Raw genomic sequence first — 21,288 nt, forward strand, 5'->3', positions numbered from 1 at the left:
AAGAGGGCCCAGAGGGAGGCGAGCCTCGGTGGGGCACCGGCGGCGGGGTGCCGGGGGAGGTAGGCCTGGGGGACGAGGAGCGGGAGCCCGGCGGAGAGGAGGGAGGCGCCAGGCCAGCCAGGACGGGAGGAGGCGCGGCCCCAGAGGGCGAGGCCGGGGGTGGGGGCGCGCGAGGAGCTGGGGAGCCGGGGTTGCGCGGGGACCGCGGGGGCGGAGGGGGCGCGGCCGGGGAGGGCGAGGCCCGCAGCTATTGGTCCGGGAGGCCCGGGTGGGGGGTGGAGAGTGAGAGGAGGGTCGAGTCCCGGGGAGCGCGCCGCGGGCCCGCAGTCTCCGCCGCGGTCCGAACAGCGAGTGCCCCGAGCGCAGAGCCGGCGCCCGCCATGAGGGAGATCGTGCACATCCAGGCGGGCCAGTGTGGGAACCAGATTGGCACCAAGGTGGGCCGGGCCCTGGGCTTCCCTGCGGGTGGGCAAGCTGGCAGGCCTAGGGTGTCGGGGCTCGACCCCTCGGTGCCGGCGCTCCGGTGCGCACCCTCCGTGCCCCTCGGTCCTCGGAGTCCAACCCTGCCCTGCGCGGCACCCGGGAAGTGCTCGAGGAGTGGCGCGGCCGAGGAGGGGGCGTCACAGCCGGGGACCCCCTGCCCCTCACCCCATCCCCGCTCTAGCTGGGAGCGGCCGCCGGCGGCTCTGGCGCGCCTGGAATTCGGCAGCCGGGCCCCGCGCGCCCTGCCCCGCCCGGCCAGCCCTGGAGTGAGCTGCGGGGGAGGGCGCCCTAGGCTCCGCGTTCTGACCGTCTGTCCCCCTGCCTCGCCCTTCCCAAGTTTTGGGAAGTGATCAGCGATGAACACGGTATCGACCCGGCCGGAGGCTACGTGGGTGACTCGGCGCTACAACTGGAGAGAATCAACGTCTACTACAATGAGTCATCCTGTGAGTAGCGCGGCGCGGCCGGGGCCCCGCCCTTCCCCGTCGGACCCGGTGGTCCCCGCCCGGACTCTGGCCGTCCCTTGCCTGGACCCCGGCCGTCCCCTTCCCGGACCTCGGCCGTCCCCGCCCGGGCCCCGGCCGTCCCCTCCCAGACTTCGGCCGTCCCCTGCCCGGACCCCGGCCGTCCCCCGGCCATTTGCCCCTCCGATCCTGGCCATCCCCCCGGCCCCCGCCCAGGATCCTAGCCATCTCTGCCCGGACCCTCGGCCACCCCCCTCTTGGACCTCGGCCATCCCTCTCCCTGACTGGGCCTTCCTCCTCTAGGACCCCGGCCATTTCGCGTCTTCTCCGCCCGATCCCAGACTGGCTCTCTGGATGCCGCCCTCCGCGCAAGGGTAGTTTGCTCTCGGAAAATTTCCCGGGATATAGCAGGATGCCCGGTTCCTTCCTCACTCCCCATGGGGCGGGAAATCCGCCGTCAGTTTATTTCAAAAAGCCGAATTTGGCCTATCACGCGGCTCTGAACTCTTGAACCAGACAACCCGTTAGCTGGTGTTGTGAAATCACTTACTGGGTCTTGTCCGACTTTCTGTTTTGCTTTTTTCTTCAGTTTAAAATGTATCTCTTAATGGAGATTCTTGGCTAAAAATTTGAAAAGCACTCCGTTAACTGTCTCCTCTGCCCCTTTACCAACCTCCCAAAACTCTTAATGCCCCCTGGAAGCTGAAGTTCCGGGTAATTGGTGAAGTTTATCCAGGGTTGGGAATCATTTCACCCTTGCCCTGGAGATCTACATATATATTGTGGCTACATGTATGCACTATTTCTGTAAAATTTTATTATAAAAGTGGAATTGTGCCCTTCACAAAACAACAAAAAATGAAGATGTTGAAAAAACACTCAGAAAATGACTGATGCTGCACTTCCATATACGTGACACATAGCCCCAGAAATAATTACTCTGGTTTTTGGAGTCATTTGCTATTTGTCCACACAAGAGCTGGGAAGAGCAGTATACATAAAGCACTGGGTTTTATTCACTCAGCAGCTGTAAGAAAAGGCCTGGATCAGCAGGACATAGAATATGAAATTTCCAGATAGCACTAAAAAATCCAATGATACATTGCATTTCCTGTTAAGCCTTAGGTCCACTTTGTTTATATCCTTGCTTCAGTGGGGTGTGTGCATTAATAGGACTGGAGTTGTAGAGCAGAGCCTATGGGCAGTCATATTAACCCCATCCTCGCTAGGGAACAATTTCCTGCCCAAGAGGCATGAAAATGTGCTTGCTAACAATAGGGCTGCACAGCAAATCTCATTCATTAGAGTGTCTTCCAGAAACAGCCTGTGGGCTGGCACCTGCAACAAGGTGCTCAGACTATAGCTTGGATCCATTAGTGTGTATGTATGAGGGAGGAGCCGAAAAGTGGAAAGAATGTCACAGCAACACAGCAGTTTGCTGCAACAGATACAGTTTATTTCCATGGAGCTAAAAAAGTAAAACCACCCAGCAGGAAAGAGGTGTCAGGGTGAAGTGGAAAATACAGAAGGCAGGAAGTCAGGAGACCGGATTTCTCATCCTGCTTATTCCCGGAACTTCCTCGCTCTGCCCATTCACGCTTGGGCCGGTTCCCTCATCTGAACAATTTAAGGTGGGAATGTGTTGTCCAAGGCCCTTGCCAGTGCTAAGATTCTGTGATTCGAAGAAAGCCGAGTCTGTCTCTAAAGAAACCCTGTTTTGTAGCATCCAGGCAGCTGTGCTGGGGGGACTTGCTACAGGGAAGCCCATCACTCTGGACACCAGAAAGTAACCCTTGTGGGTGGGCTTTGTTCTCTTCCAGCTCAGAAATACGTGCCCAGGGCTGCCCTGGTGGACTTGGAGCCGGGCACCATGGACAGTGTGCGGTCCGGGCCTTTTGGGCAGCTCTTCCGGCCTGACAACTTCATCTTCGGTGGGTTCCATCTTTCCTGCTTGCTTCTGCTTCTCTTTTTTTTTTCTTTTTTTTTTTTTAACACCAAACTAATTTATGTGCAAGATTAAAAGCATCACGTGGCAAAGACAAACTTAGAATGGAAATCAACAGTCCCTAGTGTCATCATAGGGTGCCCCTTTTAATTCTTGTATTTTCTTTAGGAAAGTAATGTCTGTGTCTCTAAATGAAATGCTTACATTGATAGTTCTTTTATTTTTAAGTTTATTTATTTATTTTGAGAGGGGCAGGGGAAAGGCAGAGGGAGAGAGAGAGAGAGATGGAGAGAATCCCAAGCAGGCTCCACACTGTCAGCGCAAAACCCGACATGGGGTTCCAACCCATGAACCATGAGATTATGACCTGAGCAGAACAAGACTCAGTCACTTAACCAACTGAGCCACCCATGTGCCCCAGCCGATAGTTACTGATTTAACAAATTTTTTAGACATTAACTTCTTTCTTCCACTTATAAATTGCTATCATAATATGACAGTGATAATTTGTTTTGGTGTGTTACTCATTTTTTAACTTCAGTGTTTTTAGACCTATATTTTTCTTCCATTTCCTATAGACAATTATTTTGCTTTCTTTCTAAAGGCTGGCACCATGTGAATTTTGCTTTGTCAGAATTGGGCAAATCCTTCCCTCCTTCTTCCACCTAAAACATGATAAGATAAAGCACCTGGCCCTCTACACACTCCTAAATAAAATTATATAACATTAAGTGAAATGGTACTGTTAAGTGCTACCAGCCTCCATCACCCTTTAGCCATGGTGTTTAGAGTCCAGGTTACTTGACAAAACATTCAAAGGGGGAATTTTCAAAATATTCAAGAAGAGACACCATCTTGAAAGATTTTATTCTGCTCCTTTGTAGCAGAATCACTCTGCACCTGTTGTAAAGGTGACTCAGCAAGATGAACGTTCACAGAGTTTACGAATCCTTTGGGTATCATCTACTTCCCTGTCATCCTGACAACATACACAACCAATGAGACAGGCAAAGCTTCCGATAATAACTTCTTCAAGAGTTGGACCATAATTGACCCTAAGCAGAGACTCTTCTGGACCCTGCTGCCCAATGTGGTAGCCACTAGCCACATGTGGCTATTTAAATTAAAGTTAATAAAAAATTAAATAAAATCAATTCACTTCCTCCATTGTACTAGCTACGTTTCAAGTGCTCAATAATTACATATAGCCAGTGGCTGCCATATTGGATATATGGAACAATTCCTTCATTGTAGAAAGTTCTATTGGATAGCAGTGCTCAGGACTTAGTAGAGATACTCTACCAAATTGGGGGAACGAAGAGAGAAAATGGAAAGACACTGTGTAAACATGTGGCCATACATAGCCATTTCTATCTTGAGAGCCAAGGTAGAGGCTACAGGATGGTGGTAGATGTGAAAGTCTTCCACTTGACAATTGTATTTTAATGTTAGATACCACACATTCACTTCACTTATGCTCTTTTCTCAAAAATTACCAATGTAAGAGTAAGAAATATGCCTGGAGAGAAGAATACTACTTATCAACCGATATACCTCAATCAACAAACACAATTTCAGTGCCTGTAAAAGGCAAAGTGAGAGGCAAATGAGAGGCTCCTAAGGCTGATCTGTGGCTTAAAGTTACTATGGTATAGAAATTAAATGTATCAAAGATCTACTTTTCAACCCCTTCTCTGGAAGGGATAGAGACAGTTTCACTGAGGGTAACAGATAATCCTTTGTCATTTAAACCCTATGTATCTAGAGTATTCTCATGCAAAGTGCTTGATACATATGATCAACATCCTAGGAATGCAAGGATGGTTCAACATTGAGAAGCCAGCTAATAGATCAAGAGAAACAACACCTTAATAGGTGCCCAAAAATATTTGATAAAACTCAGTATGTGTTCCTGACTTGTATAAGATAAAAACGCTTCTGCACAAGCTGGAAATAGAAAGAATTTAAGAATTACCTACTAAGGGGCACCTGGGTGGCTCAGTCAGTTAAACGTCTGACTTCAGCTCAGGTCATGATCTTGTGGTTTGTGGGTTTGAGCCCCACATTAAGCTGTCTACTGTCTGCGTAGAGCCTGCTTTGGCTCCTCCTCCTCCCTGTCTCTCTGCCGCTCCCCACATGCTCTCTGTCAAAAATAAAGAAACATTAAAGAAAAAAGAATTCTCTACCAAAATACATAACTATGCCATACTCACTGGTGAAACATTAGAAGTATTCCCAGCAAAGTCAGGTATGAGAAAAAGATGTCCACTGTCTCTTCTATATTCCATGTTTTGAAGGTTCTAGCCAGTGCATAAAGACCAGAGAAAGAAAAGAGATACAAACCATTTAAAGGAAAAGACAAAATTGTTATTTGAAGGTGGAATGATCCTCTTGGATTTTCCAGATAGGCTGTCCAATGAACAGTGATTAGCATTTATGAGACCTCCGTAAGGCAACCAGACACAAGATAAAAAGACTCAGACATTATTGCTATGAGTGACCAACTGTCCTGATTTGCCCGGGACTGGGAGGTTTCCCAGGACACTACACTTTCCAGTGTTGAAACTGGTGAAGTTCCAGGCAAACTGGGACAAATTGATCTCCTTAAAGGCAATAATCAACTGTAAAATATAATGGGAAAATACCCTCTTCACACTAGGATAACAAAAGTTATACCTAGGGACAAAATTTACCAGTAATTGGGAATGAGGAGGAGTCATTAAAACAAGACATTTTTCTCCCAACAGACTGGCTAATAGTTTAAAATCTAACAGCTAGTGTTGGTGAAGGTGTTTGGGGGAAATGACAGTTTCAAGCATTGTCAGAGAACAGCTTAATGGGTTCAGCAAATCAAGAATTTTGATTCAACAGTTTCAGTTTAAGGAATTTGTCCTACAGAAATGCTTGCTCACGCATCCATGGGCGATGCATGTTGGTTTCTAGAAGAGATGAACCCCTTTGCCCACCCCCACCCCCTTGCCCTTACCACCAGCTGGTGTCAGTCTCTGTCAGTTCAGTGGACTGCTCCCTCGGGGCCTTGTGATAAATAGACTTGGCTTGGAGAACAATATTCTGTATGCTCGAGAGGAAATAAGGATGACTCCCCCCTGTTTGCTTAATACAGATCAGTGCCATCTTTCACCTTCTCTTAGTAAGTGGGTCTAGATTCTTAGCAGATGTAGACTCTTTGTAAGCCCTTTGAGTGAAATTAGCCAAAAAGAGAGAGCGCTGAATGGGGACAAGGGAAACTTGGTGGCTAATTTCGGCTCTGCCACCTCTGCTGCCATCAGTCCCCTTCTCTGGGCTCCTTCAGTTTTACAGTCTATGGAATGAAGGGCCCCCAAGCGTCTGGGCCTCTGTAAGAATCTGAGGGAAGCAATAGCCTGTGCCTGCCACCTGCACAGAACTACACCCCCACAGAGAATTCTGCTCGATTTCTTCCCTTAAAGTTTCAATTAATTTCTGGTAAGAATCTGAGAGGATAGCTAAGTTGTCTCTTTTTTTATTATTTACATTTTAGTTAACATCCTGTGCAATATTGGTTCCAGGAGTGGAATTCAGTGATTCATCACTTACCTACAATACCCAGTGCTCATTACAAGTGCCTCCTTAGTACCCATCACCCATCTAGCCCATCATCCACCCCTCCATCAATCCACAGTTTATTCTCTATTGTTAAGAGTCTCTTGTGGCTTGTTTCCCTCTCTTCTCTTACTCCCTTCCCATATGTTCATCTGTTTCTTTCTTAAATTCCACATATGAGTGAAATCATATGGTGTCTTTCTCTGATTGACTTACCTCGCTTAGCATGATACATTGTAGTTCCAACCACGTCATTGCAAATGGCAAGGTGTGTGTGTGTGTGTGTGTGTGTGTGTGTGTGTGTAAAGAAGATGTGGAATATGTAATATATTCAGGAGGATAGCTAAGGTTTCTCAAACCTGAATTACAGTTGGCTGAATCTGCCTCAGTCTCAGTGTTACCAAACAAAATTAATAGAATTCATCAAGAAAAGTATATAGTTGACCCTTGAAAAATGCAGAGGTTAAAGGAGTGCTGACCCCCTGCACGTCAAAAGTTTACTTACAATTTTTGACTCTCCCCAAACTTAACTACGGTTGACTGGAAGTCTTAGCGACTATATAAGCAGTCGATTAACACATATTTTGTAATTTGTGTGTATTCTGTAGTATATTTTTACAATAAAGTAAGCTATAGAAAAGAAAATGTTATTAAGAAAATCATAAGGAAGAGGGGGTCCTGGGTGCCTTAGTCGGTTAAGCATCCAACTTCCGCTCAGGTCATGATCTCGCAGTCTGTGAGTTCGAGCTCCGCATCAGGCTCTGTGCTGACAGCTCAGAGCCTGGAGCCTGTTTCAGATTCTGTGTCTCCCTCTCTCTCTGACCCTCCCCCGTTCATGCTCTGTCTCTGTCTCAAAAATAAACGTTAAAAAAAATTTAAAAAAAAAAATCATAAGGAAGAGAAAATACTTTTACATACTGTACTTATGTATCAAAAAGAACTTGTGCATAAGTGGACCCATGCAGTTCAAGCCTGTGTAGTTCAAGGGTCACCTGTACTACTCTTTTGATGGGCAGTACATGGTAGGAAATTCAAAAGAACTGAAGGCATATACAGTGGAAAGCTTGTCCCTCACTCCTCCGTCCACTTAGTTCCCTCCCAGGAGGCCGGCTCCTGTTGCTGACCTCGGAGGTGCCCTTCCTGAAGCTTGTGCACAGTAGAAGCAAATACATGAGTCTGTGAGTCTGAATATGTAAAAATATGGTAAAGTTTTATTTATGTAAAATACATGGCTTTCCTGCTCCTAGGAAGGATATGAAACCACATAAAGACAGCTTTAAAATGTGACCAGTTATTTATTTTCTACCATTTATTTATTTTTGAGAGACAGAGTGTGAGTGGAGGAGGGGCAGAGAGAGGGAGACACAGAATCTGAAGCAGCTCCAGGCTCTGAGCTGTCAGCACAGAGCCCGAGGTGGGGCTCGAACTCACATACCGCAAGATCATGACCTGAGCTAAAGTCAGATGCTTAACCAACTGAGCCATCCAGGTGCCCCAAAGTGTGGCCATTTAAAACACAGAGTGAACTGTGAGAATTCATTCACTTGCGGCTGAGAATTCATTTAAGCTATAGGTTTCTGGCAACTAAATTCAAAACAGGAAGCCCAGTAAAGGACACGGTGGTCGTCATCATAAAAGGGAATATACCACTCTTTTAAAAAGGAGATCCCCCTTCTTTCTACATTATTTGTATTTGTTTTTTTTTAATTTTTACTTTGCTTTTTTCAACGAAAGCTAATAAAGAACCACATTATTAAAAACCAAGAACTAGAGTAAAAAAAATCATAAAATTTTATGATTTTAAAATCGATAATTTTTAATAGTTACATAATGTGTAATTATTTCATAATGGCCAATAATCAGGGAGTCACTTCTTACCTAATTTTGCTCTAAGAAAGAATATAGTAAGGGGCTTGGGTGGCTCAGTCGGTTGAGTGTCCGACTTCAGCTCAGGTCATGATCTCACGGATCGTGGATTCGGGCCCGCATTAGGCTCTGTGCTGACAGCTCAGAGCCTGGAACCTGCTTTGGATTCTTTGTCTCCTTCTCTCTCTGCCCCTTCCCTGCTCACACACTCTCTCTGTCTCTCAAAAATAAATAAAATGTTAAAGAAAGGAAGAATATAGTATTCTGGCTCAGTCAGTGGAGCATGCGACTTTTGATCTCAGGGTAGTGAGTTCAAGGCCTGCCTTGGATGTAGAATTAAAAAAAAAAAAAAGAAAGAATATAGTAATATAGAATCTGGATATTTGCATCTTGGTTCACATAAATTGGTCTGTGTTTCTAACTCTGATCACAGAATAGGTCCTCAAAAGTAAAGTTATTGGGTCAGAGCCTATTTGAATGTATTTAAGTCCATTATATATATTGCTTTAAATGGGTTAATGCCACTAGCAGTGTTTGAGGGCACAATTTTTGCTCTGCTTTTGCCTGAGAAATGTATCAACTGAGGGTCTCTGAGCAATATAATTGAAACTGCTTTATAGGAAATGGAAAAAGATCTCTGAATTTGGAGAGTCTGTATAAATTGCATAGATTGTCAGTTTAAGAAAAGAGAAACTTACACTCACGTAAACAGGATTCACACATAAAGAAACCTGAAAACCCAATATTAAAATACAACTCAGTAAACCCTGTTCCCATAGGGAGGGGCGGTTAGCTGAAACACACACACACACACACACACACACACGCACACCTTATTGCTTCTTGAGGGAAAATAGACAAAAATTATCCAGTTTTACATTGTTTAAATTTAAGATGTCAAACTTATACTTGTTACATTGGGCTTTGTGTAACATTGGTATGTTTTATTTCTTAAAATGGGTGGTGTAGGTATTTATTATGCTTCATATGCTTTTACATGCCTTAAGTCTGTCATGAGAAAAATGTTGGCATGGATGAGGCAGGGCTCTTGTTTATGCACTTTCTGGAGGTTTCTGATAGGACTCAGGAGACCAACCACCTCCTCTGGCTCACTTGCCCCCCACCCAACCCAGATGTCCGGTCAGGGTCAGGCCTCCCTTTGGCCATCACTCCCGTGTAGCCAGGACCTGTTGAACTTTTAGAGTCTTTATGAAACTGATTCAAACTATTGAAGTCGTGGGAAGCTGGTTTCTCATGGCAGCAGCTTCAGTGATCGTGGAGGTTTTCTTTGGCCTGATGTATTTGAACTGAAGACTGAGAGAGCCTAAGAAGGTCTGGTCTTGTCTTTCTAGCTGTCAGTAAGTGGGACAAAAAAGATTAAGAACAAATTAACACAGACCTACGATGACCAGCTAATGATCTAATTCACTGTCCTTACAAACCTTCAAGAATGTTAGAAATGACATTTTGCATTTAAATTGTCTCCAGGATTGTTTGATATCTTTGCTTCTTTGTTAGAATATGCATCCTTAATTTTGATTCAGAATATTTAAAAATTTTTAAGATCGTACTGCTGTGAAATAGCTTTTATAGTAATTTTTAAAGCTGACACTATTTTTACTTCGGAATTGTGAGTTTTTTAAATGAATGTTCTTATTTTGTTAAAATGGCACACTCGTTAGGAGGAATGGAGAAGTGTCCCCAACGTATAAACACACTATGCTGTTTGGCAAAATAGTTGTTTTTAAGTCACCCTCCAGTTAATAAAAGAGGTAGAATTGTCTTTGGGAAATGGCTCATCCCCCATTAGCTTTAGAGCTCATTTTTTCAGAGCTGGCAAATTACAGTAAACCAGTGTCATTCCATTTCTAGGTATAGATGAAGTGTTGTTGTTTTTTTAATTTCTATTTATTTTGGGGTGGTTTTAAAAAAACAGACTTGAAGTAATATAACTTTGAAAGTGAAAGTTATCTGCATTTAAGTTTTGCACATGAATATACGTGACAAAAACAAACCCTTTTTCTTAATGAATCACTGGTCGTATTAGCGGTCATGCCCAGGGACAGCGAGAGAGAGTTTTGTGGGAGAAAATGGAGTAACAGAAAGGCTCTTTCTGCACATGTAACTTTCCCTTCCAGATTCAGGGTTAGAGGGCTTCAGGGAGCACTTGATCCCTCACCCAGTGTGAGCAGGAGGTAAACCAGAGGGTCGACTCAGAAAGCCCTGGGGACCTGTTGCCACCCGCCTGCAGCCTTGCGTTCTACGGTCCCGAGCCACTGATTAATGTCACAACATCTCATTACAGAACACGTTCAACTCATGACCCCCAAATATTTAACTGGGAACATCTGTTGCTACGAGACAGTGGCAAAATATTTTCAGAAGTCACTAGCTTCTTTTTTGTCAAGAGCAGAGAAAACCTTGTGGCTAATCATGCTGTAAATACTGAGGAAGCCAAGTGAGCTGTGTGAGCTGGACGAGGAGTCAAGTTCAGGGAGCTTGACTTGCTGTGATTGCACGTCTGCCTGCAGCCACCTACCTGCTGCCGGTTGCTGGTTTCTACTCTGTTTTAATGAAATCATCTCCAGCAATTTGACAATTGCACTCATGTTCTTTCCTTCGTGAAGGTGCGCCAGTCCTAGACTGAGCTCCATGGATGAGCATGGGTCCCCGCCCTTGTTCTTCCTGGTTCCTCTGGTGCGTCTGGCCGGACTGCTGCCTGCTAGCTTGGGCGGGGAAAGGTGCACAGCAGTTAGTGGGGGCACAGGAAGGCAACGACCATTTTTGAGCCAGCTGGGCAGGAAAACAGACAATCTGTGTTTGTAAGAGAGAACGCAGTTGCCTCCTGGACGAGGAAGTGGCCACCAGGAGGGCTGAGGTGGCCGGTGCTCTTGGGATGAGCTGCAAGCATGGAGGGGCTTGCCCCGTGCCCATGGGGCACATGGAAAATGGTGCTGCCATGCCTGTCATCTTGGTGCCTTTGACCAGCCAGACAGGGCAAAGGCAACAGGAGTGAGTGGCTGATCTCCCTTATGAGGTGGGGCCGAGACAGACGAGCAAGGGGCCACCTGCGCCTCCTTCTGATGGGCAGTCCTGCCCTCCTGGACACATCGCTACTTAATATTGAAATGTGTTTCATGTTTTCGACACAAAGTTAAAACTGCACAGTTTTCTCTTCAAATACACAGGGGTGTAGGATAAAACTGGATCCCCCTCATCCCTAGTGCCGGTGACCCTGAGATTTTATTCCCCGGGGCTAACTAGTGCTGTACACGGTGCAGATGTGTCCCACCTGACCTTTTCCCACATACACATGCACACACACGTGCACATGCGCACACACACACACAGGCAGTTGATTTGGTTTTCAGAAAATGGGATCATGCTACTCATACCATTTTGCAGCTTTTTAAGGAGTTCATTAACATAACGGGGACATTCCCTGTGACTGTCACCGTGCCTTTCTGTTGCATGGGTGTCCTCATGTAGTAATCCCCTCACTTACTGCTGTTTTTAAAACTCCCCGTAAAGGCACATTTTCATATTTTAATTTTCTCTCGATTATCATAAGAGACGGGTTTGTTTCGTTAAATTTTTATAAGCAATATGAATGTGGAAAGTTCACTCTCCTATTATCCCATCCTTCAGAGACAACCACAGTTACTGGGTCGCTGTGTATTTCTTCAATTTATTTCCTAAATGCAACTTTAAATGTTCTAATAAAGTCTAAAATATTCATTTTGCTAGCTAGGTAAAACATCTGCTTGGCCCAGGACTCAAAGGGAGCAAAAGGGCGCACGGTGAAAACGTGGTCTCATTCCGACCCCGAGCTGGTGCCCACCCAGGCTCCTTCCCAGAGGCAGCCCTCCAGGATTTGTGCGGTCACTCTGTGCCTATAGCAGCAGATACATACCTGTTACACGCATACAATGACAGCCAACTGCATACACCATTTGGTACTTCGGGGTTCTTTTTTTCCTCCTTAGCAATATACGCAGGACTAGGGCTGATGGCTGATTGTATTCTGTCACATAGATACCATCATTGATTTACGTCCTCTGTTAAAAGGTATTTCGGTTGTTTCCTTTTTTCTTTACTATTGCAAACTGCTCCTTGGCGAGTACTTGTCTGCATGCCATTTTCCACGTGTGTGGGTGGATCTATCCAGGCAAATTTGTAGAAATAAAATTGCTGAGTCTAAGGGGACTAGTTCTGATACATACGCTAAACTGTTCTCCATAGAGGGTAGTCCCTGTTATGCCTCTCCGCAGTCTGGCAGTGTGGAGGGGCCTTCCCCCCAATTCTGGCCAACAGTATCAGCAAGCTTTTTGATCGCTTTCAGCTTCACAGGGAAGAAACTGAATCTCCTTGTTTTCATGTGCATTCCCCTTGTGAGGAATACATCAGATATTTAAGTTATTTGAATTTCCTTCCCTGTGAACTGTTTCTGTCCTTTGCCCATCTTCCTAAAAGTTTTTCCTTACTGATCTGTAGGCCTTCTTTAGATATTTAAGGCGGGTGTCCCTCTGTATGTGATACAAGTCACTGGTAGTCAACACATTTTAAACTTACTGAAGAATCACAGGATTTGGGTTGTTTTTCTTGTTTTACAGACGTCCACTTAACACCCACAGTGTTTAGCACTGATAGAAGGTGTGGAAACCTCAAGGAAATTTGCGATAAGACTCATTCCTCCAAAAGTAGGCCCTTGTGTAAGGCCACGCCCACAGTACACTGCAGAATCCAGGGAGGCTGGCAGCAGACCTCAGTGAGAGGGCCCTCGCCCCACAGTGCGTGAGTGCCTCCAAAGTGCCTGCTTGTCTCACCTGACGCAGCACTGGGCTGCTCCCGGGAGGCAGCCTACGTGGTGTCACTGCTGCCCGGCTCAGCTCCCCACTGGTGTCTCTGGCGTCAGGTATGGACCTGCCCACCCGGAGCACAGAAGCTGGTCTCTGGACCGTGGTGGTGGATTGTTGCCACCAGCTGGGTAGAGACAAAAATCAAGTGAACATCTTTGGAATAAGTGGGCAGAGGTCCATACGGTGTGATTCCTGCGCTGGCTTAGCTCTGAGCGGAAGGACAAACAGGCCTTGGTATCTCTTCTTCCTCTCATTTTCTGTGTCCACTTGACACAATCCAATCACCTGCCAGCTCCCATGGCACATCCTTGTCCTTTTCAGAAATTCCGTACGTAGGGAAAGTTTGATAAGGATGCTAACAAATTTGTTTTTAAATTTTTTATACATGATCCTTTTCAAAACTAGATTTGAATACACCTGCTTACTAAATACACAAAACGCTTTTTAATAACCTTCCTTGCTTCTTAAATAACTTTTAATTTTAGCTATATATTACATTGCCTTGTTACCAGTTAAAATAATGAGAAACAGCAGTGCCTTGTTTCTATAGTTTATTATTAAATAGTTCTAGGGGTGCCTCGGTAGCTCAGTCAGTTAAGTGACTGACTCTTGATTTCTGCCTGGGTCATGACTGCACAGTCGTGGGATCGAACCCCATATGGGGCTCGTGCTGGGCGTGAACGCTGCTTGGGATTCTCTCTTCCCCTCTCCCTCCGCCCCTCCCCACCTTGCGTGTTCTGTCTAAAAAAGTTTTTTTTTTAAATAAAATTGATAATATTATCTCTCACCATCCATCAGAGGAGTAAAACCAGGCATGGAGGTGGGGGAAAGGGACCACATTCATCATGAGCCTGAGGAGTCAGCACCAAGCACTGACTTGACTACTTTTCATAATTTACCCTACAGTGTGCCCTAGAATTTAGTTCTCAGTGGTTTTTCTAATAATTCTTTTTTTTTTCTGTTTTCTCTTTTTTAATAAGGTAACTAGTTCTAAATATGGTGGCCTGGAGGTCCCATAGAAAAAAGCAAGTGGGGTGTTAACAGTATGTATAACAGCGTATTTACAGGGTAGTAACATGCGGATTTCTTTTTTTTTTTTCTGTCTAATAATTCTTGAAGTGAGTATTAACGTATTGATTTAGATTGAAAAAGTCTTATAATTTTTTTTTTTTTCAGAAAGTGAGTCCAGTTTGGATGATTGCTCTGATAATTAGGACTGCCCTTGCCAGTCAGAGTATATGGCTTGTATTTTTTATAACCCGAATAAGCTAAACTCCAACCTAAAAATTCTTTCCAGTGAAAATATATATAAAACATTTAATTGAGAAACTGTACTGGCAAAGTTGTATTGGAATATTTCCATTTTCCCAACTCGATCCAAGTACATTGGATTAAGGAAAGTGCCTTTAAGTAAAATGGTCTCCGCCTGTGGTAAGCCCTGGTGGTAAAACCTTTTGGTATCCGCCAGAAACAGAAGAGAATGAACCAACGCAGGTTGTTTGCAGCGCTGCTTTCCACGGAATTGAGTTTGGGGCTGAAAGAGGTGTTTTTCCCCCGACCGTCTTAAAAGTGTGAACAACAGCATCATCACCCCGCCCCCCCCCCCCCCCCACCCCGCCGTGCAGCCCTACTGAAATTGTGTGCCACTCTCTTGTGCTTTGTCCCAGGACAAACGGGCGCGGGCAACAACTGGGCGAAGGGGCACTACACGGAAGGGGCGGAGCTGGTGGATTCGGTGCTCGACGTGGTGAGGAAGGAGTGCGAGCACTGCGACTGCCTGCAGGGCTTCCAGCTCACGCACTCGCTGGGCGGGGGCACGGGCTCCGGCATGGGCACGCTGCTCATCAGCAAGATCCGCGAGGAGTACCCCGACAGGATCATGAACACCTTCAGCGTCATGCCCTCGCCCAAGGTGTCGGACACGGTGGTGGAGCCCTACAACGCCACCCTGTCGGTGCACCAGCTGGTGGAGAACACGGACGAGACGTACTGCATCGACAACGAGGCCCTCTACGACATCTGCTTCCGCACGCTCAAGCTGACCACGCCCACCTACGGCGACCTCAACCACCTGGTGTCGGCCACCATGAGCGGCGTCACCACGTCCCTGCGCTTCCCCGGCCAGCTCAACGCCGACCTGCGCAAGCTGGCCGTGAACATGGTGCCCTTCCCGCGCCTGCACTTCTTCATGCCCGGCTTCGCGCCGCTCACGGCCCGCGGCAGCCAGCAGTACCGCGCGCTCACCGTGCCCGAACTGACGCAGCAGATGTTCGACGCCAAGAACATGATGGCGGCGTGCGACCCGCGCCACGGCCGCTACCTGACCGTGGCCACCGTCTTCCGGGGCCCCATGTCCATGAAGGAGGTGGACGAGCAGATGCTGGCCATCCAGAACAAGAACAGCAGCTACTTCGTCGAGTGGATCCCCAACAACGTCAAGGTGGCCGTGTGCGACATCCCGCCGCGCGGCCTCAAGATGGCCTCCACCTTCATCGGCAACAGCACGGCCATCCAGGAGCTGTTCAAGCGCATCTCGGAGCAGTTTTCCGCCATGTTCCGGCGCAAGGCTTTCCTGCACTGGTTCACGGGAGAGGGCATGGATGAGATGGAGTTCACAGAAGCAGAGAGCAACATGAACGACCTGGTGTCCGAGTACCAGCAGTATCAAGAAGCCACGGCCAATGATGGTGAGGAAGCTTTTGAAGACGATGAGGAGGAGATCAATGAATAGAGGCGCCTCCCTGTCTCGGATACCACAGTTCAGATGTTCTTCCTTTAACTCCAGAGCATTGTGACCCTAACGGCCGCCACATGGTGCTCTGCTCTGTGTGGGTCCAGGCCCCTCACCAGTGCTACAAAATTGCACTATCAGCCCTCTGGAATGAAGCAAGTACATCAGAATAGCAGAGAATTGGCAGTCCTACCCAATCAAGAGATCAGACGACAGATTTTCTACTGGAAGACTTGAAACAATGAACGGGCCATCGATGAAGGGCTAAATGACTTGACCTCGCCTTCTGTTTAGTGTTCGACCATGCTGAGAATTAGCAAGGAAGCCAGAAACCCTGTTTTTCATCCTTTGTGATGAAACCTAAAGCTGTGCAGTGTTGCCTTATATTGAGAATGCAGTATGGAACTTTAAAACAACCTATTCATAATAAAACACTAAAATTGTTTCTTTGCCTCTTCCAGCCTCTGTTTCCAGTAGATTTGTTACTTTGTGTTGTTATAAGGGTTACTTGGGTACCCTGTCTCTTCCTGGGGTGAAGTGCCTCTGCCACTAAGTGAATGAACTCAGAGGAAAGACTTGCCTTGAACTGCAGGCTTTTTAAGGGTGGCAGCATAAAAGCAGCACACACACAAATAAAAGCCCATCATCCCCATTCGCAACCAGCACTTAGACCTCCCACAGAATCTTTCACCTCCCTGTGTCATGTCCTGGTCAGTCCCAACCTTCCCTAATAGCTGGGCTAAGATTTGCCAGAGGAGCTACAGAAAATGACCTGCCAGCTTCCAGCCAAAGCCAGGGGGATGTGCAAGCTCTTGGTGGGTGAGGGGGCACCAGGCAGGGCCAGCTTTGAGAGCTGTGTGCTTCCTTCCAGGAGCACTCAGGGCCAGGGCAGAGACTGAGGGCTGTTTTCTGTATAACAGATCACCACCTTACAGTTTCTAAAACTTGACACAACTTCTGTAAGAGGTCTTGTAAAGCCAGACTCCACAGGACATGACCAGGCTAGTCCTACTAATTAGCAGACATCGCTGTTCACCTTTGTCTCTGGTTTCTTTCTTTCAGCCCCTTTGAAGTTAGCTGTGAACATGTGACTTTGCTTTAGCCAAAAGAATGTGAGTGGCATCTCACTCCAGGTGGAAGTGTCTAAATGCTAGTGCTTGACCCTTAACTCTGCCTCTGCCGGATTCCTCCATCAGTCTGGGCCTCAGTCACCGTGGAGCACAGCCCTCTTGTCCTTGTCAGACAAGGAGCGAGAAAGAACTGTTATTTGGAGCCATTTCCATCTGAGGTGACCCCACAGTGTAACCTAGCTCCCCCGCGACAGAAGGCCTGAGCTCTGTGATGCCATGGCTTACACCCAGTAACTATTTATTCTGGGCTAAGCCCTAGCTGTGGGCAGACAGAAAAGTAAGCATTAAACACAGCAGCATGACTTGGAACTGCAGTGAAGACAGACCTCACTTTTGCAGAAATCTGAACTACTTTGTGGGTCAGGCTCCACATAGGACCCGACACGGGCAATGCTCACCACAGTGCTGTGGGCCTCCTTGTGCAGACCAGGAAACCCACAGGTGGCCGTGCTAGCTACTCCAGGCCATGCCGGCTGCCTTCTCAGACTCCACAAGTTTGAGTGCAGCTTTCGCATTAGACATGCAGATGCGGGTTACCATTTGACCAACCATCTCATGCACAGCTTTGTTCCTTTTCTTCCTGAACCAAACCTGACTCATGTTTGGCACAACCTACCCTATTCCACTCAGGGGGCCTCACGGCCAAGGCCTACTGGAGCTCCACGCGTGCTGGCACTTCTCCTTGCAGTGGTACGAGGAAGCATAGTCTCCTCGTTGTGTGGAGAACAGCACACTCAACACCCTGACGGCCAAGTGAATCATACAGCCTTCGTCACTGAACTACCTACCACAAGCATCCTGAGGGAGGGAGGCAGTGAATGTGTTACATCTGCAGGTCACCGGGCAGAGCAGCTGAGGGACTCAAGTATGAGCTGAGGAGGGCTCCCAGGCTCCTGTAATACTGAGTGACTGGCACCCACACAGCTGCTTCTGTGGTCCGGCAAGCTGGAGCTCGGCATCTCTGGGCCACCTGGAAGAGTGGTCCTGGGACAGAGCAGCCTGCCGTCACACTTCCCACACTGTTGGTCCACTGCTGCTCCGGGAACGCCATCTAGGTCTTAAGTCTAAGAAGTCATCGTTCCCACAACATACTTAACTGCATCAAGAATACACAAGGCAAGCTGTAATAACAAATCCATGTGATGGCTTGGGACAGTCTGCCAGGCCTGCTATGGTCACACACTGACTTCCAGACCCAGGTGGTGTGAGCAATGTCTGGTCATGACCAGCCTGGTGAGAATGTAAACCGATGCCATTGTCACAAGATTCTCGCACTGACTTGATATGAATGTACTTTATATCCAGAGTTCATCATTTCAGAATGTACAAATCTAGAAGTTGCCAGGCCTCTTGTGGGAGCTGGTTAAGAACCAGGACTGAGGTTCTGGAGGATTTCCTTTCCATTATGTTTTCTAAAAGAAAACATCTCGAGCACAAAACAGTGACCCTCTGTTGAGTTCCGAAGAAAAAAAGTACAGTATGCTTTATTTTTGATGTAAAGAAGCCATATTTACATAATACATTCATATTTGTAGATATGTTACAGCTCTCTGTAGAAAACCATTCCATTAAAACAGCAACGTGAGATCTGCATTCAATCTTTAAAGTATTAAGTCAAATTAAAATATTCTTATCAGGACTCCAATGTAATTTCACAGCTCATCCACAGAGGGAAACTGAAGGGAAACAGGAATGAAGAGTGGGTGACGGCAAGAGAAAAATACACCCTCTCCCACACTGGCAAGACTCCACGATGGTGGATCCCCAACACAGCGGCTGGCACCACCCAAGGGGGGAGGGAGCAGCGCCAGGGTGCCGTCTCCACGCTCCCAGCCACTGTTGAGGGCCTGACAGGCTCGCGGACACATTCTGGGCCTTCAGAAAGTCACCCTGCCACCCTGGCTATGACTTCAGAGGCTGAGGACTAAGGACTCCTCTTCCCACCATTTCAACCGGGTCAGCAGATGGTTCTGATCAGCCTAGCAGTGTCCTTATTTCTCTGAGAAAGCCAGAATCGACCATAAGACAACAAGCTAAAATGGCCTCCCTCCTCGGATCTGGTTGGCGATTTTCTCATCCCGGGGCTCCTCTTTCTCCTTTTCCCGTTCTTTGTTCCAGTCTTTAAGGCCCTCTGGAAGCGAAGTGTCCTCATCCAAGCTTCCAGTGCCTTCCACAAATTCTTCATAGGTAGATTTTTCTGCAAACGGTCTGGGGCCCAAAAGTTCAACCATGTCATTCTTATCTAATACTTCTTTTTCTAATAATAGAAGAGCAACCTGAAATACAAACAATTCCCGTTACACACAATTACTCAGTCTAAGTCTTTTCAAAGCTAATCATTTTTATTTATAGCTAGCCCCATTCCAAAATAGGATTTAAGACCACTGAAAAAGAGATACATAAGGTCCCATGATTTTAGAGTAAAATATACAAAATATTGGAAAAACAATTGCTCACCAGTAAGGGAGCAGCTAAATACATTGTGATACATTCACACAATGAACAATTATGTAACTATAAGGAAGAATCTGTTCTACATACATCATGGGAAGACATATTCAGGGAGAAAAGGTAGATGCACACCTTTGTATGGTATGCTACATTGCTTTTAAAAGGAGAAAGATATTTATCTTTTTCTGTGCTTATATGTATACGTAAAGAAGTTCTGGAAGGATACACTAGTGGCTGGGAGGGCGAGTTGGAGGAAAGGGCAGAAATAGGTAAGCAGGAAATTTTAAAAGTTAGTCAGAAAAAAATAAAGACAAGAGTAGAGATACAAAAGGAAGCCAGGAAGGTTTATATAAAAACATGTACCTTGAAGTTCTAGTCATTTGTATGCTCGAACTACAAACTTGACAGTACCCCTTGTAACAGGCCACCAAGAAAGAGCCACCTGAGCAGCTATGGGTATGCGGGGGAGCGAGGATGGTATCAGGGGAGCAGGGCAGACTGGTTCTATTAGAGCATCTGACCATTACAAAGACAGTGAAACGGGTTAAAATATAAACTGACCTATGGAATATATTTAGTTCCTGAGGTAACTCCCTATTTAGAAATTTAACTTCTCCGTACCTTACATTAAATGCTATGTGTTTAAAAGATACTATGTGTTAAAAGATAAAGCAATTTTATTGTTTTTTTCAATTTTCAAAAACTTTATTATGGAATACTGCAAATATGCACAAAAGTTGTAAATGGATAACGTATCCTCATGGAGCCACTATCAACGGTTAATCAATTTAGGGCCATTTTTGTTTCATCTACTCCCCAAATTATTCTGAAGAAAATCCCAGCTGTCGTTTTATCTATATATATTTTTGTTTCTAAGAGATAAAAACTCTTAAAAACATAACGAAGTTTTCTTCTTAGATCACCATTATTTCTCAATTTGCCTATTTACACAGTTGTGGGTAACCCACTTAAGTTGAAATAATGTTACTTAACATCTCCATGTACTAGTTTCTTCTGTAAAATGGGATGACAATGAGGATTTTAGAGAGAAGTTCATGCACCTTAGCCAGTACCTGGTGCACATGAGACGATGAGTGAATGCTAGCTGGTTACTCTTATTCTCCTAAAGCTCAGCGCCCACGGATTATCCTATCAAAGGAGTACAGTGAGGCCCAGAATGTGGAGGGCACTAGTCTGAGCAGCAAAGACTCCAGCCACCTCTCCTCTTGATGGCTCCCTTTCTCCCGGCTGGCTCAAACATCACTCTTAGCAGATCTCATTTTCTCAAACGGGCTGGAAGGTACTTCAGAACTCTGCAGTGTTTCGAGATCCTCACTCTGTTGAACGAATTTCCCCTTCCCAAACAAGTCTTTGTTACCACTGTCAGTACGTGCATTATACACGCAAAAGGATAACTGGACCCACTGAAACTCCCTGGATCTACGGTGTGCGTGTTGGGATCCTCCCCTCGAATCCCTGTACACAGTGTCCTGCAGCCAGAGGTCTTCAGTGAGCTCCTCCACTGTCTTTCACAGCTCAGGTCCTTCTTTCCCACAACTGCCTATTGGGGGCACCACCAAGAGATCCCATCTCCAGCCTGGACCTCCTATCCAGGTCTCATCTGCAAATGCCCATTGCCCGCATCTCTTGGGTGTCAGGACTGACCCTGTCCTCTGTGTTTGCCACTAGGAGTCATCTCAAGGGCTTTCTTCTTGTTCATTCTGTACATTTGACCAATAAATCTCAGTTTTTCAGATCTGTCTGTGCCTTACTTCTG

At 46.3% G+C, this 21,288-nt stretch overlaps 2 protein-coding genes across 3 annotated transcripts in view; one reads left to right on the top strand and one right to left on the bottom strand.

Moving 5' to 3' along the window:
* The first annotated feature begins 307 nt into the window (after positions 1-307).
* TUBB6 (tubulin beta 6 class V) lies at positions 308-16,375 on the top strand. 2 transcript variants are annotated; one of them, XM_030336059.1, is made up of 4 exons: positions 308-437; positions 821-929; positions 2,768-2,878; positions 14,867-16,375. In XM_030336059.1, the coding sequence occupies exons 1-4, from the start codon at positions 381-383 to the stop codon at positions 15,928-15,930; spliced, it is 1,341 nt and encodes a 446-aa protein (XP_030191919.1). In that variant the 5' UTR covers positions 308-380; the 3' UTR covers positions 15,931-16,375. The 2 variants fall into 2 exon arrangements, with proteins under 2 accessions (XP_030191919.1, XP_030191920.1); XM_030336060.1 differs by lacking the exon at positions 308-437 and adding an exon at positions 1,251-1,321 and having other exon boundaries at positions 863-929.
* A 2,137-nt stretch (positions 16,376-18,512) lies between these two features.
* AFG3L2 (AFG3 like matrix AAA peptidase subunit 2) overlaps positions 18,513-21,288 on the bottom strand; it is a 40,226-nt gene continuing 37,450 nt past the window's right edge. The window contains exon 17 of the mRNA XM_030336058.1: positions 18,513-19,336. Within this exon, the coding sequence (XP_030191918.1) occupies positions 19,094-19,336 (243 nt within the window). The 3' untranslated portion in view covers positions 18,513-19,093. The remainder of the gene's footprint in view (positions 19,337-21,288) is intronic.

The sequence above is a fragment of the Lynx canadensis genome, chromosome D3, assembly GCF_007474595.2.
Source record: "Lynx canadensis isolate LIC74 chromosome D3, mLynCan4.pri.v2, whole genome shotgun sequence".
NCBI classification, from domain to species: domain Eukaryota; kingdom Metazoa; phylum Chordata; class Mammalia; order Carnivora; family Felidae; genus Lynx; species Lynx canadensis.